This window comes from Erythrolamprus reginae, chromosome 9 (genome assembly GCF_031021105.1).
Source record: "Erythrolamprus reginae isolate rEryReg1 chromosome 9, rEryReg1.hap1, whole genome shotgun sequence".
NCBI lineage: Eukaryota > Metazoa > Chordata > Lepidosauria > Squamata > Dipsadidae > Erythrolamprus > Erythrolamprus reginae.
Genome location: NC_091958.1, coordinates 31,652,326 through 31,676,214, shown reverse-complemented (window position 1 = coordinate 31,676,214; position 23,889 = coordinate 31,652,326). Strand labels below are relative to the sequence as shown.

General features: G+C 41.4%; 1 protein-coding gene across 10 annotated transcripts in view; it reads left to right on the top strand.

The window, feature by feature from the left end:
- The window catches only part of CFAP70 (cilia and flagella associated protein 70), a 246,210-nt gene that overhangs the window by 109,161 nt on the left and 113,160 nt on the right, over positions 1-23,889 (top strand). For all 10 annotated transcript variants that reach the window (XM_070760789.1, XM_070760788.1, XM_070760785.1 and 7 more), the window contains 6 exons: positions 1,391-1,451; positions 6,574-6,765; positions 8,756-8,887; positions 11,526-11,651; positions 12,664-12,797; positions 20,647-20,762. In XM_070760789.1, coding sequence (XP_070616890.1) covers positions 1,391-1,451; positions 6,574-6,765; positions 8,756-8,887; positions 11,526-11,651; positions 12,664-12,797; positions 20,647-20,762 — 761 coding nt within the window. The remainder of the gene's footprint in view (positions 1-1,390; positions 1,452-6,573; positions 6,766-8,755; positions 8,888-11,525; positions 11,652-12,663; positions 12,798-20,646; positions 20,763-23,889) is intronic.

Here is a 23,889-nt window from a genome sequence, read left to right as displayed (position 1 = left end):
AGATTTAGGGGAAGTGATTTCTGACAGTCTAAAAATGGGTGAACAGTGCGGTCAGGAGTAGGAAAAGCAAGTAGAATGCTTGGCTGCATAGCTAGAGGTATAACGAGCAGGAAGAGAGAGATTGTGATCCCGCTATATCTAGCTATCTAGCTATCTATGAGACGACATTTGGAATATTGTGTTCAGTTCTGGAGACCTCATCTACAAAAAAATATTGTTAAAATTGAACGGGTCCAAAGACGGGCTACAAGAATGGTGGAAGGTCTTAAGCATAAAACTTATCAGGAAAGATTTAATGAACTCAATCTGTATATCTGGAGGACAGAAGGAAAAGGGAGGGCATGATAGAAACATTTAAATATGTTAAAGGGTTAAATAAGTTTCAGGAGGGAAGTGTTTTTAATGGGAAAATGAACACAAGAACAAGGGGACACAATCTGAGGTTAGTTGGGGGAAAGATCAGAAGGAGGAAATATCAGAAGCAACATGAGCAAATATTATTTTACTGAAAGAGTAGTAGATCGTTGGAACAAACTTCCAGCAGATGTGGTTGGTAAATCCACAGGAACTGAATTTAAACATGCCTGGGATAAACATAGATCCATCCTAAGATAAAATACAGGAAATAGTATAAGGGCAGACTAGATGGACCATGAGGTCTTTTTCTGCTGTCAATATTCTATGTTTCTATATTTCTAACCATGACCTGGATGGCTGAGAAGCTCCATAGACATGTATCCTAGGTTGAAACAACATAAACACAATCCCGTGTGTGCTAATTCTGCAACTGATTCTGTTGCTTGTGGCCTGCCAGTGGTCAGCAGAGCTGGCAGCAGGAGGTTGGGGAGGAACATGGACCAAACCTGGAGTCTGCGGAAGGCTCTGACAAGGCTCTGCATCAGAGGCAGAGAGGGGGCCAGGGCAGTCTAACAGTTATCAGCTGTTTTCAGTGTGAGCATGTGCAGAAGTACCAGATGAAGGGAACAGCTAAGGAACAAGGGTCGATTTAGGAGTAGGGCCACAGGTGGACGATGAATGGCCCCTCCCACAGGGAGTAAAAGAGGAGTGAAAGGGGATGGGAGACAATTGCAGGAGACAATTAGTTCACTTAATTGGTTCGTGACTCTCGGAGACTGCTTGCCCAGTTTTGAAGATATCGGCCTGGCAGCTCTCCAAGCCAGAGAAGGTCTGTGACTCACCCTTGAAAGACTTTGCTGGATGTGAATGAATTCACAGTCACTTAATAAAAAGTGGTTTTTGGTCTGGACAAGGAGTCTGCTTTATGGTTTGGGGAATCCTAGGTCAGAATACCTGTTAGGTTTCATAGAACTGACTTCAAAGTCAGATTATAAAAACAATCCCCTTTTATCTTTTCTTCCAACACTTTCAGGGTGAAAGAAATGATTCCTCCACACGCTCCACTCCCCCGAAGGACTGCAGGAGCCATGAAGGTACGGAGTCAAACCTACTCAGTAAAATTCCTCCTGCATTTTTCCCCCTGAAAGAAAATCTTTGCCATTCTGCACTAGTTTTTGTATCAAGAACAAACAACTGTGCAGCCTAAAGAGATTGCTCAGATGTGCGTAATTTTTCCTGTTGTGCGCAGGGCCACCATCAGGAATTTTGGGGCCCCATGCAGCCTAAGTGTCTGCCCCCCCCCGCCATTTTAAAACTACTGCCCCCCAAATCCCGTGCCATGCCACCATGGCCACACACCCTGGGCAAGCCTTCCCCCGGCCCCTCTGAGGTCAAACATAACCCTGATGTGGCCCTCAATGAAATTGAGTTTCACACCCATGGCCTAGAGGCTAAATCCCATGACCAAGGGCTAAGAGAACGAGTATGTTTAACTCAACAAATAGAAAACTGAGGGGGAATATAATAGTAGTTTTCCAGTCCTTAAAGGGCTGCCACAGAGCGGATGGCATCTATTTATTCTCCATGCCACCTAAAGGTAGTACAAGAAGCAATGGGCTGAACCTCACCAAGAAGAAATGCAATCTGGAAATAAGGAAAAACGTGGGACTGGGAGGCAAAGAAATAATAAATAAATAAATAAATAAATAAATCCCTTCTTTTTTATTAAAAGAAATTAATAAGTTAAAAAAACCAAAATCCATTACTATTAAAACTAAAACAACCAGCAAAACTATTAATAAAAACAGGTGAGGGCTGGGTTTTTTTCTCTGTTATTATTTAAGTGCTTTTACCATATGCTTTAAATCAAGAGTCACTTCTCTGTTTCTCTCTCTTTCCTGTCATTCTCTGCCTCAATCATTTTCTCATTTCTCTTTTTTCTCCCCTTTTTTCTATCATTTCTCTCTCTCCCTTCCACTCTTCTCTCTCTCTCTCTTTCTTCCTCTCTCTCTCTCTTCCTTCCTCTTATCTCTCTCTCTCTCTCTCTCTCTTTCTCTATCTTGCTTTCTTCCTCTCTCTCATTCTCTTCCTTCCTCTCTCATCTCTTTCTTTCTTTCTCTATCTTGCTTTCTTCCTCTCTCACACTCTCACACTCTCTTCCTCTCTTTCTTTCTCTCTCTCTCTTTCTCTCTCTTGCTTTCTTCCTCTCTCTCACTCTTCCTTCCTCTCTCATCTCTCTCTTTCTTTCTCTCTCTCTCTCCCCCTCTTGCTCTCTCTCTCTTTTTCTCACTTTCCCTCTCTTGTTTTCTTTCTCTCTCTTGCTTTCTCTCTTACTTTTTCTCTCTTGTTTTCTTTGTCTCACTCTTTCTCTCTCTCTTGCTATCTCTTTCTCTCCCCCCTCTTTCTCTATCTCTCTCTTTCTCACTTTCTCTCTATCTTGCTCTGTCGCTCTCACTCTCGTTCTCCGGAGGCTGGCGAAAATGATTTTCAATGTCGGGCGCACGGGCCGGCGTGCGCTCTCCTCATCCCCCTGTTAGCCCGCCCGGACCATTCAAAGTAAGAAAAACCTTCGCTCTTACTTTGAATGTTCCGGGCGGGCTGGCAGGCAGATGAGGAGAGCGCACGCCGACCCGTGCGCCCGACATTGAAAATCACCTTCGCCAGTCCCCGCTGTGAGAACGCCTGCCCCGCCTCTCTTGCAGTGGAGGAGAAAGAGAGGCGGATCAGGCGGGCGAGGGGCAGCGGCGAGTAGCCTGGGGCGTGAGGGGGATATAGGTGCGGGGGCGGCCGCAGCTTCGTGTGCGCCCTTGGAAAAGGGTGCGTGGGGGCGCAGGCATGCGCAGCCTACAGGGAACGGTGCTGGGCACAATGACTGCTGCAGGCGCCAGGGGTCCGGTACATGGTGGTGGGCCAAAACTGCCCCCTCCATTTTTCAATTTGGCCGGGCCCCTGACGCCAGTACCAGTAGTACCGGCCTATCAGCGGCCCTGGTTGTGCGTAAATTAATTGCCTTTCTTGTGGGAGAGCTAAGAATAGTGTCTCAGTCCTTAGTCTGGTTTCTGGGATTTCAATTAGACATTGCTTGTTGTGTCTGCTTCCAAGCGTGTTTTAAAACTTTCGGGCGGTGATGGCAAACCTTTTTTGGCTTGGATGCCAAAAGGGTGCACGTGTGCAATAGCACATGAATGTGTGTCCACACCCATAATGCAATGCCGTTTTCCACACACATGCGCACAACCCCGTGCTGTCCCTCTGCACATACCACTGCCCCTACGCACATGTGCACAGACCTCACTGAAGCCATCGGACTTCCGGTGGGCTTGTTGGGCCGTTTTTTGCCTGGAGATGGTGAAAAATGGCTAACAGGCCAACCAGAAGTTTAGAAACAAACTTTCTGTTGGTCCATTGGGCCGTTCTTTGCCATCCCCAGAGTTTAGGAGGCTTTCCTGAAGCCTAGGATGAGCGAAAACAGCTGAAAAGAAGGTCGAAAATAAGCTAGCCAGCGTGCAATGCCATGCGTGGCCTCAGAAATGGCTCCGCTTGCCACCTGTGGAATGCATGCCGTAGGTTCGCCACCACTGCCTCAGTGGCTAGAAACGCCTTAATTTAAAAGCAATAATAAGAACTGAGATTCTCTGGAAGGCAGCTCTAACGTCACATTAAGGAGACTCTTCATTTTCATATGAACTCACCTCCCGCCCCCCATCCATGTCCCTGACAACTTTAAGAGATGTGGACTTCAACTCCTAGAACTCCCCAACCAACTTGCCAATCCTTGGTTTTGATTAGTACTTAAACCGAGATTCATAAACCAGAGTTTAATCTCACAAGCAGGTAAATATGAAGGTGAGGCTGAAAAGGTTACCCAACAAATAAAACTGATGCTGCAATATAATATTTTGGAGAAGTTTTTCCCTCAGAATGAAAACAAAATGCATTTGATGTTCCAAGATAAGAGGCAAAAGCAAAAAAGAGAGGAGTAGCAACCTGGGATGAAGGAAAGTGGGGCCTGGTGGTCTCTGGGTCTCTCCTTTATCTGGAAAGGTTTGCCAGCCAGAATTCACCGATGACCCTAGTTCACTGCTGTATCACCATTGCTTCCCTTTCAGAAACATCTAGCCAACCATAAAATCTTACCCATAAGCTACATCCAAGATGTGCTTTTGACTTCATGCCTGGTGGTACTCTGACACTAGAAGCCTTGGGGCAATGTTCCCTCTAATTTTTTTTCGGTGTGGGCGGAAAAGTATAGTGTCTGAGCGACAGTCCCTTTGGGACTGGGCGGCATAGAAAAATAAATAAATAAACAAATAAATAAATAAATAAACAAATAAATAAACAAATAAGAAAAAAAATTCCCTTCTTTTTTTATTAAAAGAAATTAATAATAAAACAAAACCAAAATCTATTACTATTATTATCTTCTCTTTTTCCATCCCTGTCTCCTCCCCCCTTGTGTGTGTGTGTGTGTGTGAACTCTTGAACCATTTCCAATTAGAGGTGAGCTATTGGAAATGGTTCAAGAGTTCACACACACACACACACACACAAACGGCTGGGTTTTTTTCCCTGTTATTATTTGGGTGCTTTTTACCATATGCTTTAAATCAAGAGTCATTTCTCTCTCTTTCCCTCTCTTTCTCTCTCCCCCTCTTTCTCTCTCTCTCTCTCTCTCTTTCTCTCTCTCTATTGCTTTCTTTCTCTCTCACTCTTTCTATCTCTCTTGCTTTCTTTCTCTTCTCTCTCTTGCTATCTCTCTCTCCCCCCCTTTCTCTCTTTCAGCAGCAGCATTGGGCAGTAGCCGTGGGGCGGTGGCAGAGTGATCAGCTGTGAGGCGGAGCTCCGGAACAGAGGCAACGACGGCGAGGGGGCTGCGAGAGTGCTTTCTCCGAGTGCTTCGGGAACGCCTGCCCTGCCTGTACTGCAGCCCCCTTGCTGGAAGTCTGGGACGAAAGTGCTCCCAGCGAAGGGACTACGAGAGGGGCGGGGCGGGCATTCCCGAAGCCCGCGGAGAAAGCCCTCTCTCGCAACCCCCTGGCTGGCAGCGCTTTCGTCCCGCAGCTGCCACCACCGTGGGAGAAGTCGCGCCCCAAGGCAGGAGGCAGCGGAGGAGGAGAGGGGGGCAGATTGGGCGGGCAGGGGGCAGGGCTGAGAAGCCAGGGGCGCGTTTGGCCGGAGGCACTGTGGGGAGGCAGGGGTGGCCGCGGCTCCCTTTTCTCCTACTGCCGCACCTCCCCACCCCCACCCCCCACCCCGCAGGCTGGCAGGGGGATGGGGAGCGCGCGCCCATGGAAAAGGGTGCGCGGGGGGTATTTTGGGGCGTGCACACGCGCAGCTTACGGAAAACGGTGCCTTGGGGTCCTTGTTGCCGTCGGAACGTGGCTGTATTCTTCCTGATGTTTCATTACCACACTAGGTAACATCATCAGTACTAGCCTAGTTTGGCAATGAAACGTTGGCAAGAGAAGCACCACACTCAGTGAGCACCAGGGGCCCCACCCTGAGCTACAAATACTCTCTTCTGTCGGTACACTAGAAGCTCTTCGTGTCTGGATGGGCAAAGATGGCTCAGTGGCGAAAACGCTGAGCTTGCTGATCAAAAAGTTGGCAGTTCAGTGGTTCAAATCCCTAGCACAGCGTAATGGAATGAGCTCTTATTACTTGTCCCAGCTCCTGCCAACCTAGCAGTTCAAAAGCACGGAAAAAAAATACAAGTAGAAAAATAGGGACCATCTTTGGTGGGAAGATAACACTTGGCCGGCCATAGCATGTATGTGAGGAGAATCTTTACCTTTAGGCAGGGATGAACTTGTACTAGACTTGATGGTTGGGTAAGACAGTTTAAGCAGTGAAGAACAGCAACCAAGAGGATCTGCCAGGAGTGTACACCACCTTCTCACGGAGAAATTATTTCTAACAACACTTGAGTTCACTCAAAGGTTTTCTTGACTTCTTGACAAGAAGTCAAGACTGTATGACTAACTTGGTTGCTTGCATCCTTATAATTTATCTTGACTGGTTCCTAATGTGATAGTACCCAGACTATTATTACGTGTTGTACCTTATGATTCTTGATGAACGTATCTTTTTCTTTTATGTACACTGAGAGCATCTGCACCAAAGACAAATTCCTTGTGTGTCCAATCACGCTTGGCCAATAAAATTAAATTCTATTCTGTTCTGTTCTGTTCCATTCCATTCTATTTTATTCTTTAGGCCGTAGAAGATTACCACATGCAGATCACCAGCATTGCTGCATCCATCCTAGATGAGTATCATGAACTCTTTGGCAGGCAGGTGCTCCAAGGGCTGGTCATTGATTCTCAAACTCTGGAAGACCAGAAATGTCAACTCAACTATGAGCTGAACACCTCGGGGAAATATTTTGCCTTTAAGGAGCAACTCAAGGTATTTTGTCACAATGCAGATCTCTCTTTGTATAACAGATGGTGGAATGACAGGTTGAAGTGTCACATTTTCTCCTGGTGGGATTTCAGAAGCCCCTGTCAGCTGCCACCTTGGGCTTGCTTGTGATTCGACACCATCAGGGGTGGGTTCCAGATTCTTCTCCTGCTGGTTCACTCAGGGATGCCCCATGTGGGCAGCCATGTGCTGTGTGTGCATGCGCACATGGACAGCACTAAGAAACCCAAGATAGAGGCTCCTACGGCGCCACCAAGGGAACCGGCTTGGAGGCCTAGCAAGCCTGGCTCCAGCTCTGCAATACACTTGGCTTCCAATCAAGCTAGATCTTTCTCAACAAATGGAGCCAAGGATCATTTCTGTTTAGATCAGTGATAGCAAACCTATGATGTGCCACAGGCAGGCGAGGCATTGCCCTAGGTCAGCCCCAGGGTGCATGCGCAGGCTGGCCAGCTGATTCTCGGCCTCCTTTTCGGCCGTTTTCACTCTCTCCAGACTTCCGGAAAGCCTCTTGAACCCTTGGTGAGAGCGAGAAATGGCCCAACAAGCCTACTGGAAGTCCTGAGGCTTCAGTGACGCCTGTGCTCATGCACGGAGGGGATGGCATGGAGGGGTTGTGCACATGTGTGTGTGGGGGGGGAAGGCATTGCATCATGGGTGTGGTCACGCATGTGCACGCTATCATGCATGCACGCACCCTTTTGGCACCCGAGCCAAAAAAGGATTGCCATCACCGATTTCGATCATTTTTGTTTCTTCCATTGAGGACCTGTATACTATATAGGTCAAAAAGAGGGCAGGGAAAATATCAACTGACCCCTCGCATCCTGGACACAAACTGTTTCAACTCCCACCCTCAAAACGTCACTACAGAGCCCTGCACACCAAGACAACTAGACACAAGGACAGTTTTCCCCGAACGCCATTACTCTGATAAACAAATAGTCCCCTCAACACTGTCAAACTATTTACTAAGTCTGCACTACTATTACTACTAGTTTTTTCTTTATCATTCCTATCACGCATTTCCTCCCACTTATGACTGTACAACTGTAACTTGTTGCTTGTATCCTTAAGATTTGTATTAATATTTTTTCTTCATTGCTTATTTGACCCCTATGACAATCATTGTTGAACCTCATTGTTGACAAATCTATATTTACTTTTATGTACACTGAGAGCCTATGCACTAAAGACAAATTCCTTGTGTGTCCAATCCAGTGGTGGGCCCCAGCCTCAAAGGTGGGGAACGCCATTCCGGTGGCGGAATGTCCATCTACCACGTAGGTTATGACCTACGCCTGCTCTGCCCCGCCATGAGTGTTGCCTTCCCCCGCCATTCATCTCTTGCTCACCTCTCGTGCCACTTCCCCCACAGCCCATGCTCCTGCCGTTCGCCCAAAGAGCAAGAGGCAAGCGCGACAAGCGGGCAGTGGAAAAGGGACAAACGGCAATGGGAAGTGGCGAGCGGGCACTTACTTGTTTGCCCATTTCTGGGTTTCTTCGCTTCTGCGCATGCAAGGGGGGGCAAGCGGTGTGTGTGTGCTCCAGGCCCATTCCGGTAGGGCCGGGAATGGTAGCCTGCTCCTGATCTAATCAAACTTGACCAATAAAATTATTCTATTCTGTTCTGTTCTATTCTATTTAGTGATGCCAGGTCTGAGTCCCTCTTCTTTGGATCTCTAATGATCCACCAATCAGTGGTATTTAACATCTGATAAATCCGTCGCTCCCTTCCAAATGTGTGGGGTCCTTGGAATTGTGTCTTTTTCTTCCTTTTTTTAAAAAAATAATTTTTATGAAGTAATTTTAAAAAGAACTTATATGTACATCTATACAAATCAAACCTACATCAAATGCCACATAACATCCACATACATATGGATGACCTAACAAAAAACATAAACAATATGAATATCATTTTTTCAGCATTGCGATTCATCGCATCTTCTATGTTACTTTCTTTTCCTTCCAGCACGCGGTTGTGAAAATTGTGCGGGAGAAGTACTTGAAGACAACTGCCTTTGAAACTCTGGACCAACTCCAAGCTTTCCTCAGTGAGTTGTACGTCTACTTGACGGATCAGATGCACGTTGCTTTGAATCAGGTGAGTTTTGGAAGAGAAAAGCTCTCCCTCTGTTGGGGTTGTTGGGGGATCTATGTCAGGTACACCAAGGGAAGAGTCATGCCTCCCTCCAGATGTTTAATCCAGCTTTTGGCTTACAACAGAGCAATGGAAACTGCAGTTTAATGTTTCTAAATGTAAAATTATGCACTTGGGGGAAAGGAATCCTCAATCTGAATATTGTATTGGCAGTTCTATGTTAGCAAAAACTTCAGAAGAGAAGGATTTAGGGGTAGTGATTTCTGACAGTCTAAAAATGGGTGAACAGTGCGGTCAGGCGGTAGGGAAAGCAAGTAGAATGCTTGGCTGCAGAGCTAGAGGTATAACAAGCAGGCGGTAGGGAAAGCAAGTAGAATGCTTGGCTGCAGAGCTAGAGGTATAACAAGCAGGAAGAGGGAGATTGTGATCCCACTGCATAGAGTGCTGGTGAGACCCCATTTGGAATACTGTGTTCAGTTCTGGAGACCTCATCTACAAAAAGATATTGATAAAATTGAACGGGTCCAAAGATGGGCTACAAAAATGGTGGAAGGTCTTAAGCATAAAACTTTTCAGGAAAGACTTAATGAACTCAATCTGTATATCTGGCGGACAGAAGGAAAAGGGGGGGCATGATAGAAACATTTAAATATGTGAAAGGGTTAAATAAGGTTCAGGAGGGAAGTGTTTTTAATAGGAAAATGAACACAAGAACAATGGGACACAATCTGAGGTTAGTTGGGGGAAAGATCAGAAGCAGCGTGAGAAAATATTATTTTACTGAAAGAGTAGTAGATGTTTGGAAAACACTTTCAGCAGACGTGGTTGGTAAATCCACAGGAACTGAATTTAAACATTCCTGGGATAAATATATATCCATACTAAGATAAAATACAGGAAATAGTATAAGGGCAGACTAGATGGAGCATGAGGTCTTTTTCTGCCATCAATCTTCTATGTTTCTATGCATCTCTGAAAAAGGGCCTTCTTATTGGTGGCTCCTTTATGGACCATCATCACCTCAGGAATACAATTCCCCTTCACTTTGTTGCTTTTCTAAAAGGCCCTTAAGACATGTTTTTGCCAGCTCATCTGGGGACCTTGGCTAGAGATGGAACCAATCAAGTAGTTGAACTGAGTGTGTTGTTGCTTGGTGAGGCATGTTTTATGTTGTAGTTTTCAATGTTGTAATCCACCCAGAGTCTCTGGGACTTAGGCAGACATACCAGTGTGGGCCCAATCTGAGGTTAGTTGGGGGAAATATCAGAAGCAGTATAAAGCCGACGGTTGTCAAAGGCGGAGCTGCTGCCACCGCAGCCAAAAGCCAAAGCTGAATCACAGCGAAAAAGCAGCCGAGGGCTTCTCGGTGCACTTCCGAAAGCTTCCTTAGAACTACACTTCCCGGGATGCCGTGCAGGGGGGGGGGTGACATTCAGCCGCTGGCATCCATAATGAGTGGGTGGGGCTGCGACTTCCATGCGGTCTCCGAATAAGCGTTCTGGGAGGAGGCAGAGACAAAAGCGGAGTAAGGCGATGAAAGCCCACATCTGAGGCAGAGGGGGCGGTAGGGGTGGCTGCTCTGCTGCATGAGACAGTCTTGGTAGGGGTTTTTTTTAATCATTAAGTCACAAAACCCCTGGCTGGCCCTTGCAGAACCCTTGGGAACCCTGGTTGAAAAACACTGCTCTAAAATGATCCAAATGACCAATTTTGTCTACAAGGAATATATAGCCTTCCATTCCTCAACAATTCACTCAGAGCCAAAGAAGCTTCTTGGATAAGAAGTGAAACATTTTCAAAAGAAAAAAAAAAGAAAGTCTAGTTGACTGCTAAAAAAAGCGCCGCAGGGACAACCAGGACCTGGATGACGGAGAATCTCCACAGAATTTCAGTCATAAGTCACTTTTTTCAGTACTGCTATAATCTCGAACAATCATTAAATGAATGTTTGTAAGTTGAGGATTACCTCCGCTTCGAATACATATTGCCAAGCCTTCCTTTAACTGAACCAGCCTAAGTGGCATGTTCATTATTCTATAAATTATTTATTATAATTTATCATTATTCCATAAAGCCTATTCTATAAAACCATTTTATAAAGCCTTGGTAAGACCACACCTAGATTCCTGCATCCAGTTTTGGTCACGATGATGTAAAAAAGATGTTGAGACTCTGCAGAAAGAGTAGAGTGCAGAGAAGAGCAACCAGGATGATGAGGGGACCGGAGGCTAAAACCCACGATGAATGGTTGTAGGAACTGGGCCTGGCTAGTCTAGTGAAGAAGAAGGACCAGGGAAGGCAGGAGAGCACTCTTCCAATATTTGAAGGACTGCCACAGAGAGGATGGGGTCAGGCTGTTTTCCAAAGCACCTGAAGGCCAGGCAAAGAATAATGAATGGAGACATTCAACCTGGAAATAAGGAGGAACTTTCTGACAGTGAGAGCAATCAAAAAATGGAACAGAAGTTGCCTTCAGAGGAGGTTGTGGGAGTTTCATTTCTGGAGGCTTTTAAGAAGAGACTGGACTGTCAGAAATGGTTTAGAGTCTCCTGCTTGGGCGGGGGGCTGGACTACATAACCTACAAGGTCCCTTCCATCTCTGTTAATTTCTGTAACTCTGTTATTCTCCTGCCCTGCCCAGGTGTTGTCCCTCCAGACGCCAAGTCCTCCTCCTCCCGTATATACCACCATGGAGCAGCTCCAGCTGTTTGCTCGAGAGGCCCAGGTCAACGGAGACTACAGCTTGGCATCAACTTATCATCAGGAGGTAGGGTAACTCATCCTCCTTCTTTCCAAGCAGAACGACTGTAGAAACAATGAGTTTTTTCTGATAGACGAATATATGTAACTCAGGGTTAAAATGAGGGATCCTTGGCGCTCTGTGAGCTTGGTGGGGTTTCTTGCAGACGTTTCATGGCCCACTACAGGTAATGCCATCAGGACCATCGTTGGGTAATGAGGCGCCTGCAAAAAACACCACCCAGCTCAGAGAGTACCAAGGAGCCATCCAAGAGCTTTCCATTTGCTAAGAATTAGAAGTGGAAGGCTGGCTAGTGAATTCTGGAAGTTGAACATATATTAAAAGTTGCCAGGTTGGATACCCTTGATCTTCAAGGATTCCGGGAACATACATACACTAGAGAGACGTAGAGGTTCAAATAAAGTTAAACGAAAAACTCCAACACTCATATCCGGAGGTTGACATCCGTGGTTCATACTGCAGTACTATGGTATTACAAGCTACTTCTGTTGACTGCCGGCTGCCTGCAGTTTGTCAGTTCAATTTTCACCGGCTCAAGGTTGTCTCAGCCTTCTGTGACCCGTAAAATGCGAACCCCAATTATTGGGGAGCAATAGCTGACTCCGTGAACTGATTAGAGAGGGCTCTGTGAAGCAGTATATACTGTAAATACTACTGCTGATTAGCTGTAGTAGCACAGTGGTCAGAATGTAATATTGCAGGCAAACTCTGCCCATTCAATTCAATTCAGTTCAATTTATTGGATTTATATGCCGCCCCTCTCCGAAAACTCCATTACCAGGAGTTCAATCCTGACCAGCTCAAGGTTGACTCAGCCTTCCCAGTTCAGTAAAATGAAGATCCAGATTGTTGGGGGCAAGATGCTGACTCTGTAAAACACTTAGAAAGAGCTGTAAGGCACTGTCAAGCGGTACATATTTCTTAAGTGCTCGTGCTCTTGCTATTTTTGATCTTCAGATCTTTCCATTCAAACCTTTGAAACAGAATACTAACTTACACTGTAGTCTTCTGTCTCCAGAGGTTGTCTCGAAACCCCCAAGATATCCAGAGCTGGTTGGATTATGGAGCTTTTTGCCTGTTGACCGAAAACAACCTCAAGGCTCAGGAATGTTTCCGTGAAGCGGTCGGACTGGATGCCAATCGCCTGCCCAGGTACCACTTCTTCAAGGGTTCTGGACCCCTGATGAAACAATATCTAGGTAGCTAGCAGAATTCACACTTATATGTGGGGGGGAAATACTGTTCTAACCTAGGCATCCTGAGTCCCAAAAAACTCTTTTTATTTTAATGGCTGTGAAGTCTCTTCATTCCCAGCCGTAATAAGTCCCAAACAATGTTAATGATTCCAACAGAAATCTTTTGGAAGAAGGCTGATAAGCACCAACCTTTATCTCTCTATTTTTTTAAAATAATTTTTTAAATTAATTTTTAACAATTTTATATTACACACAACATAAAACAGTGCATAGTGAATTGTGCCCACCACCCAGACACACACACATTCCCCACCACCAAATCAGGGGTGTTTCTTGTATAGTCCACTTGACCCAAGAGCAATATATCTATTTACATATTATAGAGTGATTCCAATTTATTTCTTGTAGCTTGGTCTCGGATTCTACTCGTCATATATCGTCTTACCTTGTCCCACCGTCCCATCAGTTGTCCCAACTCAGTTTCATTATCCGAATTTATCCTTTTATCCATAATTTCAAATTGAATATGATCCACCATGTATCTATACCAATTTTGCATTGTCCATTTTGTCGCATCCTTCTAACCCGAAACTATTACTGCCTGAGCGCTTTATATTGCTGCTTTTTTTATTTCTCTAAATTCTCCCATCGCATTACTGCACTAGCAATTTATATATATTGGTTGCTTGCCCCTTTATACCCTCACTTTTTTCTCTTATTATTTTCTCTAACCCTGTTTCCTCCCTCAATAGTACTTCTTTATTCTCCCTTTCATTAAGATATTTACATATTGCATTTATTTGTAGCCACCTTCCCTTACCTAACCACCATTCTATACGGTTTCTACTGGGCCTGCCATCCTTCTCATATAACTGTTCTATCCTAGTTATCCCTCTTCCCTTCAACTCTCCTATAACCCTATTTAAATTCATTTCATTATCTCTATTTATTACATAAAGCAATGACAGTTTAGATTTATATAATCCTATTTTCCCCTGCCATTTTCCCCAAATTTCCATAGTCCCTTTCATTGGGCCCATTAATTTACCTAAGTCGCTCCTGTTCCACTTTGTAAAGATTAATTCTCTATTCTTCATCCCGTTTATCTGTTTTTCCAATTTTACCCATTTGTTTTCACATAATTGCAACTCCATTAACCTTTCCATTTGAAAAGCTTCCCTATACAGCTCCAAACAAGGAACTCCCCATCCCCCCTCTTTTTCATTTGCAATTAACCACTTTTTCCTTATTCTTGGTCTTTTATCTTCTTCAATACAATAATTAAGTTTTTTATCCCACTCCTTAACCTTACATGCCGATAGCCCCCCTGACAGCACCTGAAATAGGTAGATCATTTTGGGAGCTATCATCATTTTTAAAGCTCTTATTTTAGAGAGTCTCCTTAGCTTTTTCTCTTTCCAGCTCCTCATCTGTTTCAACATTTTCCTCCATATTAATCTATAATTCATCTCCTCAATTTTCACTGGGCTTTTCAATAACCAAATTCCCAAATATTTTATTTTTTTAATTCCTAATTTCAACCCTGATTCTTTCCTGATTTCTATCTGCTCTCTCGAACCTGTATTTAAACACATAATCTCTGATTTTTCCATATTAACCAACAGTCCCGATTCCTGTTTAAACTCTTGTAAAATATTTGTTATACCTTTAATCATCTCCATTGGGGTCTGGGTCAATATAATTGTGTCATCTGCAAATAAATTTATTTTCATTTCTAATTCCCCTATTCTATATCCTGCCCAGGTGTTATCTTGTCTTATCTTATTAGCTAAGATCTCTATTGCTATTACAAATAATTTTGGAGATAAAGGACATCCCTGCTTGGTGTCGTTTAATATTTTAATACTCTGCGTTCTTTGTCCATTCACTCTTATATACGCTTCATTCCCTTTATAAATCTCTTTTATAATTTCACAAAATTTCCCCCCCATATTTAGTTCATTACATAATTTATATAAATAGCTATGGTTAACTTTATCGAATGCTTTATACACATCTAATTTCAAAATTCCCAATTTCCTTTTAGTAACGGTAGCATGGTGCATCACATTTATTACATTTCTAATTGGTTCACTTATTTTCCTTCCCTTCACGAAACCATATTGATCCTCTTCAATTATTTTTGGTAAAATATTTTCTAATCTATTTGCCAGTATTTTCATAAATATTTTATAATCCTTATTTGCCAAACTGATTGGACGGTAAGACCCAGGCTCTCTTAAATCTCGACCCATCTTCGGAATAGTAACAATTTCTGAAAGCTTCCATGTCTGCGGGATATCACGATTTAACAATATATTATTGAACAGTTTCCCCAAATGCGGCAACAATACATTCACATAAGTTTTATAAAATTCCTCTGTAAACCCATCCGGGCCCAGTGCTTTGGCTTGTTTTAATCCTTTAATTACTCTAGCAATTTCATCTTGTGTAATTTCTGCGTTCAAAATTTGTTTATCTTCTTCACTTACTATTTTTCCAACCTTAAGGACTCCTATCTTCACTTGCTCCTCTTTATACAAATCTTCATAATATTTCCCCATTATCTTCTCTAACTGCTCATTACCATATCTAACCACTCCACTAGTATCTCTCAATGCTAAAATACATGATTTTTCTTTCCTCTTCTTCAGATATCTCGCCATTTGCTGCGTTGATCTTGTCCCCCAGCTCTGTATTTTTTGTCGCATCATCATTCTCATCTTGTTCCATTTGATCTCATCATACACCATCAATTGTTTCTTTTTCAATTTCAATAAACTATTCCAATCTCTACTTTTAGTTAATCTTAACTGCTCTTGTATCAAATCTATTTCCCTTATCTTCCTTTCCCTCTCTCTACCCCACCTCTTCCTAACATCTGCTTCCATACATATACATTGTCCCCTCATAAAAACCTTACATGCATCCCACACAATTGATTGTTTAATACCACCCACATCATTAATTCTAAAATATTCAGATAGCTCTGTTTGCAATTTATCTTTATCTTGTTCACTAGCAGTTACAACTGCATTATTTCTCCAAATTCTTTGATTGCGTTCCTGACCTATTTCCAATTCTGCCAATAGTGGGGCATGATCTGATAACTAAATACTTCTAATATCTACTTTTTTAACTTGTATATTCCCCCCCCCTATTCATTAATATATAGTCTATGCAGCTAAATGTATGATATTTTGCTGAATAATATGTACTTCTGTTTGAAATATCTGCATGAATATCCACCATATTAAGTCTGTTTAAATGTAACATCCTGCTGTTTGCAATCCCATTTGTTAATTGCATATTAAAATCTCCTGCCAAAAAAGTTGAGCCCTCCATAAAGTTGTCTAACTTCCTCTTAGTATTTATTAAAAATTGTTTTGTTTTCACATTTGGAGCATAAATTGCTGCTAATGTCAGCTTCTTTTGATTTATTTTCCCTTTAACAAATATCCACCTTTCTGAATTCCAACCTCTTCAAAATTAACCCTCAGATGAATAAGAATCGCTGTACCTCTACTATTTTGTGTTCCTCTAGATTCAAAAACCCATTTCCAATTTCTATCATTAATCAATTTATCCCTTCCTCCCCGTCTTTTATGAGTTTCTGTCAAAATCATAATATCCACCTTATATTGCTTAGCCATCCTTAATATCCTAAAATGTTTCAAATCCGATCCCAAACCATTCACATTTAAAACCATTATCTTACACTCCATCATAATATACCAAAATCACCCTTTTCCCCTCTTGTTTTGCCCTTGGTTTAATTCCCCCCCCTTTCTTTACCCCTATTATCCCCCCCCCAACATGCCTCCCCCGTGCTCCCCCCACCAAGTGGGGGAAAGACAAGAAAAGCCCTTGTCCATTCATGAGGCACATTCTCTTGATTGCGTTCTCACTCAACTAGCTCCTCTTTCAACCCCTTTTAATTGTAATAAAAGAGAAATCTTTTCCTCCCCCCTCCTTTCTCCTTTAAATAATTCCTTCTTTAACTTTAACTTCTTTAAACCCCCCCTCCCCCCCTTAGAGTTCCCCCACCGAATAACAAATATACAAGAATCCCAAGACATCTCCAAAAAAAGGAAAAATACAACAAGACAAGGAGACCCAAACAACATCACTTTCTAGCTCTGTTCTCACGCTGAGCTCGTGTTTTTCTCTGCTCTTTTCTAATGGCCTCCACCTGCCCGGTTAACTCCTTCAGCTGCTCTTCCCTTCGTCTTTCCTCATAGTCTGGGGTACTACGACCATCAAAAAAATCCTCTCCTTCTTGTGCTTGTGCTCCAGCTTCATCAAACTTAATCCCCAGTTGATCCAATAAAGCCTTTCCCTCCTCCAATGTACGTGTTCTGTACATTTTATTTTCTTGGAACACCAAAATAACAGCTGCAAACCCCCAAGTGAACTTCTTCCCACTTTGATATAAACAGCTTGAAACTGGTCTTAAAGCAGCTCTCGCTCTCAAAGTTTCCCAAGAGAGATCCCTCAGAACTCTTATCTCATTTCCATCTTGTTTAAGGCAAGTAGAAGTCTTCAAAGATTTGTAAACCATCTCTGCTTTTTTTTCACTGAGGAAAGCCACAAAAATATCTCTCTGCCTCTCCTTATCTCTTCGTGCTGCTGCCCAGTGGACTCGCGATAAATCTTCCAAGCTGACTTGAACGCCTGCTTGCTTATTTATCCAAGCAGAGACTGCTTCCGTTAAGTTTGAATCAGAGGCAAAGTCCATTCTGAACCCACGCAGATGCAAATTTCTTCTTCTCTGACGGTCCTCCAGATTAGCAATTCTATCATTCATTTGTTTAATTAATTCATCATGATCCTTCACTTGTTTTTCAACTTTCTATATCTTTCCAGCAGAAGATTCCTCCTTCTTTTTAATTAGCTTAACTTCTGAAGCCAAATCACCCATTGTAGTTTCTACTTTAATAAATCTCTGCTCAAATCCAGAACAAATGTCCAGCAATTTATCCAGGTTTTTTTTTCAATGTTCGCTAAGCTGGAAGCTTCTTTTTCTTTTTTCCCTCCCTCCACCATTTTAAGATTTATTGTACTCACTTATCACTTCCTTGTTATAGCGAAAGAACCTCCGTCTTCGCTTAAAACCATAATTCTTTAAATTCTCTTTGATGTCTGTAGATTCCTGTACCTCCTTTTTTTTTTCTAAGAAGGATTTATAGCATTTTTAAGGGAGAAAAATCCCTTTACATTATATATTAGTTCGGAGCCAAAGGTGAAGCCCCTAGAAATCAAGTCGGCACATGTGCAATCCCAAACTTTATCTCTCTTGACACGCTGCCAAAGACCTAATGGGCCAGGAGCCTCGCAAGGCCAAACAGAACAGAAGAGTCAGAACGGAGCTGTTGAGTTGCACCGACTAGAATTGAACCAAGTTGCTTCCTGCAAGGAGCACATCTAGTTGCTCCTCTATTATGTCCTATGGGAGGGGCCAATCTTCTCCAAGCCTTAATCTCTTCTTGCCTTCTGGCAGCTCTATGCATAAGCGCATTGGGAACGGGCTCCCCTTGTTCCTCTGCCTTTCTCATGTCAGCCTCTGGAGGCTCTGGGTGTCAAGAATTCAAGCTCTCAATGTAAAAGTTAAAAGAAACCGTTTTTAATCAGAGGCAAATCCATATAATATACATTCCCTTTCTGGTTCAACACCAAAGTAATTATGCAAATAAATTGCATAATTTCCTAACAATAAAAACATTCTAAACACGTGGGCACCTAATGTGCCATCGTGTTTATGCAGTAAGGAAGAGAAGAGAGGGGAAAGAAGTGAAGACAGCAAACTGAACTTAAATACAGTAATCACAGGCAAGAGGCATTTAGCTAGAAAAGGCAACCATTTAAACAGACATAACACCTTTTCCCAAAGTCCAGACATACAGAGGTGACAGTATTTCAACCCTGGAGTCATCGCAGACCTCCCAGATGGATCTCTGCCTCTGGCACCAAACCTTCTCTGGACTCCAGGCCTGGTCCATGTTCTTCCCCAGCCTCCTCGCTGCCTGACTCTGCTGCCAGCTTTGCAGGCTACTGGGAGACCACAACAATATTTTTTTAAATCCGTACAAATATAGGGATATGTGACAGCGTTGGCTCCATAATGTACTTATGTGGACCAGTCACACATATGTAGAGAGCAGCTAATGTGTTGAAAGCAGCAGTGTTGGAGGTAAAGCCACACTTCATGAATTATAATTACTGGGTAAATATAAAATCATGTACTGTAAAATCACCAACTACTGCAATATAAATGTATGTATGTATGTATATATGTGTATACATATGTATACATATACAGAACAAGGCCGAAATGGGACCATCCTAGTCTCCCTTAATTTTAAAATTCCAGCTAAAAAAACATTTGACATATGTATATATGTATATATATATATGTACTATGGGAATTTACCATATTTTTCGGAGTATAAGGTGCACCTTAGTTTTGGGAGAGGAAAATAGGGAAAAGAATCTGTTTACCAGGTATTCATCTGGCCAGTGTCCTTAGTCTGGCCAGCTTCAGCACATTATTTTATCCCCTGGTTAAAAAAACTTTATTTGGAGAGAGTAACAATGAAAGAACTTGTGAGAACTTGTGAGCCAGTAAGAGCTGGGAACATCACTAGCACCTGGAAAGAAACATTTGGAACAAGTAGAGCAATGAAAAAAACCCTGCAAAGACTTAGGGCTTGGAAAACATTCTTCACAGAGAGAAACAATGAAAGAGCCTGCAAGATAAGAGCTGGGAAGATCGTTAGCAGCCAGTTAGGGCTAAAAAAAAAGCAGCTACATTCAGAGTATAAGACACACCCAAATTATCAGCCTCTTTCAGGGAGGAAAAGGGTACATCTTATACACCGAAAAATATGGTAATTTGGATGCTGATCGGTCTTTTTATATTCAGTTGTGTTTGATGTGAATACTGCTCCCTTGTGATAGTAACAGGTGTGTAAAAAAACACAGAATGGTAAATTGTAGGAAACTTTAATGAACTGTATTGACTGATCTAATGCCATGCTATGGTTATATATTATTTTCATTAGCAAACCATCCCATGACAATGGATCATGTAGAGAAGAACTTTAAGAAAAGAAAATTTAGTGAAGATTTTTTTACATTATGGTTTTATCTGAATAGTTGCAGCAGGAATTGAGAAACTGCAGTGTGTTTACTGTTATATTAAGACTGTTACCCATGCTACGCCATGCTTCAAGGCAAAATTACATTTATTTGTAATTAGAAATAAATATTTCACAACGTATAATTACATATTGTTTTTGTGATTAATGACTATGCTTTAACTTTGTCCGATTTGTAACACTGAGAATACTTTCTGCATATCAGATATTTACATTATGATTCATAACAGTAGCAAAATGACAGTTATGAAGTAGCTCCGAAAATAATTGGATGGCTGGGGGTCACCACAACAAGAGGGACTGTATTAAAGGGTCACTGCATTAGGAAGGTTGAGAACCCCTGTTTTAGAGGGTCCTTGAAACACTTTTTCAGGAGGCAACTGGATTTTCATATTGGCCAAGTTTGATTAGACACACAAGGAATTTATCTCCTGTGCATAAGTTCTCAGTGTACATACAATAATAGTGATAGATTATTATCATAGTCATTGTAAATTTTGAACTGATTGGATTCTCCTTCCGAATAAATATGCTTGGGGGGCTCTCTAACCCACATATTCTGATAGGAACAACTTCATGATAGGATGTAGAGGATTGTTCTTACAGTGCAAGGGCCTTCCTTTGATTCGTTGTTTCTTGTCTGTTCAGTGTTCTGTTGTGTGGAATCATGGCTGTGATGCTGCAGAATTACGAAGAGGCTGAAGTCTTCTTTGAGGATGCCACCTGCGTGGAGCCGAACAGTGTTGTGGCCTGGACCATGTTAGGTACGAATCTGGCTTATTTAACTTGGAAGATTTGGAAATGTTGATTGCCAGAGTGTTGCACACCATCAGCAATGTTCCCTCTAATTTCTTTGCGGTGTGGGCAGAAAAGTATAGTGAGCAGCACATTAGGTGAGTCCTTTGGGACTGGGCGGCATAGAAGAATAAATAAATAAATAAATAATTTTTCATGCCTGAGCGGCGCTATGTATTTTGTCAATAGTTAATTAATATAACCATAGAGGTTCTCAAATTCTGGAACAGATTCCTAAAAAGATAAATTTATGCAATTCACTTTATGAATAAATTAATGCTTTCACTGGCATAAGAGCTAGGCAAGGAAATACTTTTAAATTTCATGTTATAATATATGTTAAATAAAACAATTACAGAATTGTATAATTTCATTTTCAAATATTTATTTTACTTAAAATATAATATTTATGACTATGTTTTGATGGGATGAATGAACTTGCTTACTTTTGTTGACATCTGAATTTTATTTCTTGTTCTGATCAATGTCTGATAATTGCAAAAAAAAAAAACCTGAGTCACAGAAGTAGAAATGCCACAACCCTTTATCAGCACTGGCATTGAATTGATTATTAGGTGTTCTGCCGGCGTGTCTCAACCGCCTGTAATTACGGGGTAATTAGTCCAGGAAGACACACATCACATGATAAAAGGAAAACCCAAAAGTTTTTATAAACAGAAAAACAGAAACAGCTCCCTTTTTAAATGTCAAAGGGATTTTCTGGTACACACAAGGCACAGGTTAAATGCAGTTCAATTGCTCACCCAATAACTGGGAAATTGAGTCCAATTCTAAAGTCCAGAGAGTCTACAAACACAATCCTGAACAGCAAAAGCCACGATTTTGATAAAACAATGAATCAGGTAAACTGCCATGAGGCTGCACTTTTATTTGCAGCAGTAATTACAGCAGCCCCACCCAACCACAGGTGGCCTCATTTTCTCTTGTAATAATCCTTCAGTTGTTGTCTCCCTTTTTTAAATAGAAAATTATATTAAATATATACATATTAAAACAAGACAACGTGTTTCATCTTACAATTACATTTTCTATTGCATTATGTTTGATATAACACATATCCCTAACCCAACACATATCCCTAACCCTCCCTCCTCCCAAACTGTAACTTAGACAGTTCATTTCTTTCGTGTTTCCACAGTCTATAGCAACAGTGTGTATTGTCAGTATAAGATTGACATTGAAACAGTAATTACTATCTTAATCACTTATAGGCTTAATTTTACTTATTTCTAACCACTTAGTATTTACATTATTTACAACTATTCTTTTTCCTATTGTCAACCCAGATGTAAAAATCTTCCCATGTGTTGTTATAACATGATTGATTATTGTTTTTGAGTTTTTGTGTTAGTTTATCAAATTCTGCACAGTCAAGAATTTTCCTAATCATGTCTCTCTCCGTTGGTGTGTCTTCTTTCTTCCAATTTTGTGCTATGCAAATCCTGACTGCAGTAATTACATGTTGTATCAAATAATAATGTTTTTTTAAAATTTTTGAATCTATTATGCCTAGAAGAAAGACCTCCAGTTTAAATTGCAGTTTAACTTTGTTTATTTCGTAAATCCACATTCGAATTTTACTACAAATTTTCTTAGTTTTGGGACTAGTCCACCACATGTGGAAAAATGTTCCATTTTTGTTCCTGCATCTCCAGCAGTCTGGTTTTAAATTGGGGTAAATTTGGGCTATATTGAGGTAAATTTGGGCTATATCATGATGGTGATATATGCCACCTATAAAACATCTTTAAATGTTTTCTTTGTACGCAGTTGATTTAGTTATTTTGTAATTTCTTTTCCAACTTGTCTCCCATTGATCAATATATATATATTATATACAATATTTTTTGCCCAACTGATCGTGTTTCCTTTGACCATTTCTACTTCCATTTTATAATTTATCAGGAAATTATATGTTTTTGTTGTATATATTTTTTTCTTCCTAATATTAATTTATCAAAATCTGTGTCTTCCTCTTGAATCCCTAAATTTTTTTAATCCTTTTGCCATTTCGAGTAGATTTGCGTATAAGGTCACCATTTCACCTTTATGTCTTGCTCTAATAAGCGTTCTCGAGTTGTTCATAATACGAGGGGTTCGTATCTTGAGGTACCACTGTACATCTAAAATAGTCCTTGTGTTCCTAATAAATCTACCTGGGAGAAAGCCATTCTGGCCTACGTGTATTCTGTTATTTAAGATTGATTTTAGTCTGTTTGCCATGATGGTCATAATAGAATAGAATAGAATAGAATTTTATTGGCCAAGTGTGATTGGACACACAAGGAATTTGTCTTGGTGCATATGCTCTCAACGTACATAAAATAAAATATACATTTGTCAAGAATCATGTGGTACAACACTTAATGATTGTCATAGGGGTCAAATAAGCAATGAAGAAGCAATATTAATAAAAATCTTAGGATATACGCAACAAGTTACAGTCATACAGTCAACATGGGAGGAAATGGGTGATAGGAATGATGAGGAAAACTAGTAGAATAGAAGTGCAGATTTAGTAGAAAGTCTGACAGTGTTGAGGGAATTATTTGTTTAGTAGAGTGATGGCGTTCGGGAAAAAACTGTTCTTGTGTCTAGTTGTCTTGGTGTGCAGTGCTCTGTAGCGACGTTTTGAGGGTAGGAGTTGAAACAATTTGTGTCCAGGATGTGAGGGGTCAGTAAATATTTTACCCGCCCTCTTTTTGACTCGTGCAGTATACATTATACATTATAAATATTTTATAATCTACATTAAGTAGGGATATGGGTCTATAATTTTGTATTTTATGTTTTTCTGAGTCATTTTTTGGAATCAGACTCATCGTTGCTTCTTTCCAGGATTTGGGAATTAGTCCTTTTTCTAATACCTCATTATATAAAATTAGTAGTATTTTCCCTAAGAAAGTTTTAAATTCTTTGTAGAATTCACTAGGAATGCCGTCAGGTCCTGGTGATTTGTTATTTTTCTGATTTGTTATTGCGTCTTCTAATTCCATCAGAGTTATTTCCTTATTTAATGTTGTTCTATCCATTTCTGCTAGTTCTCCTATATCTGCTTTATTTATATATGTTTTT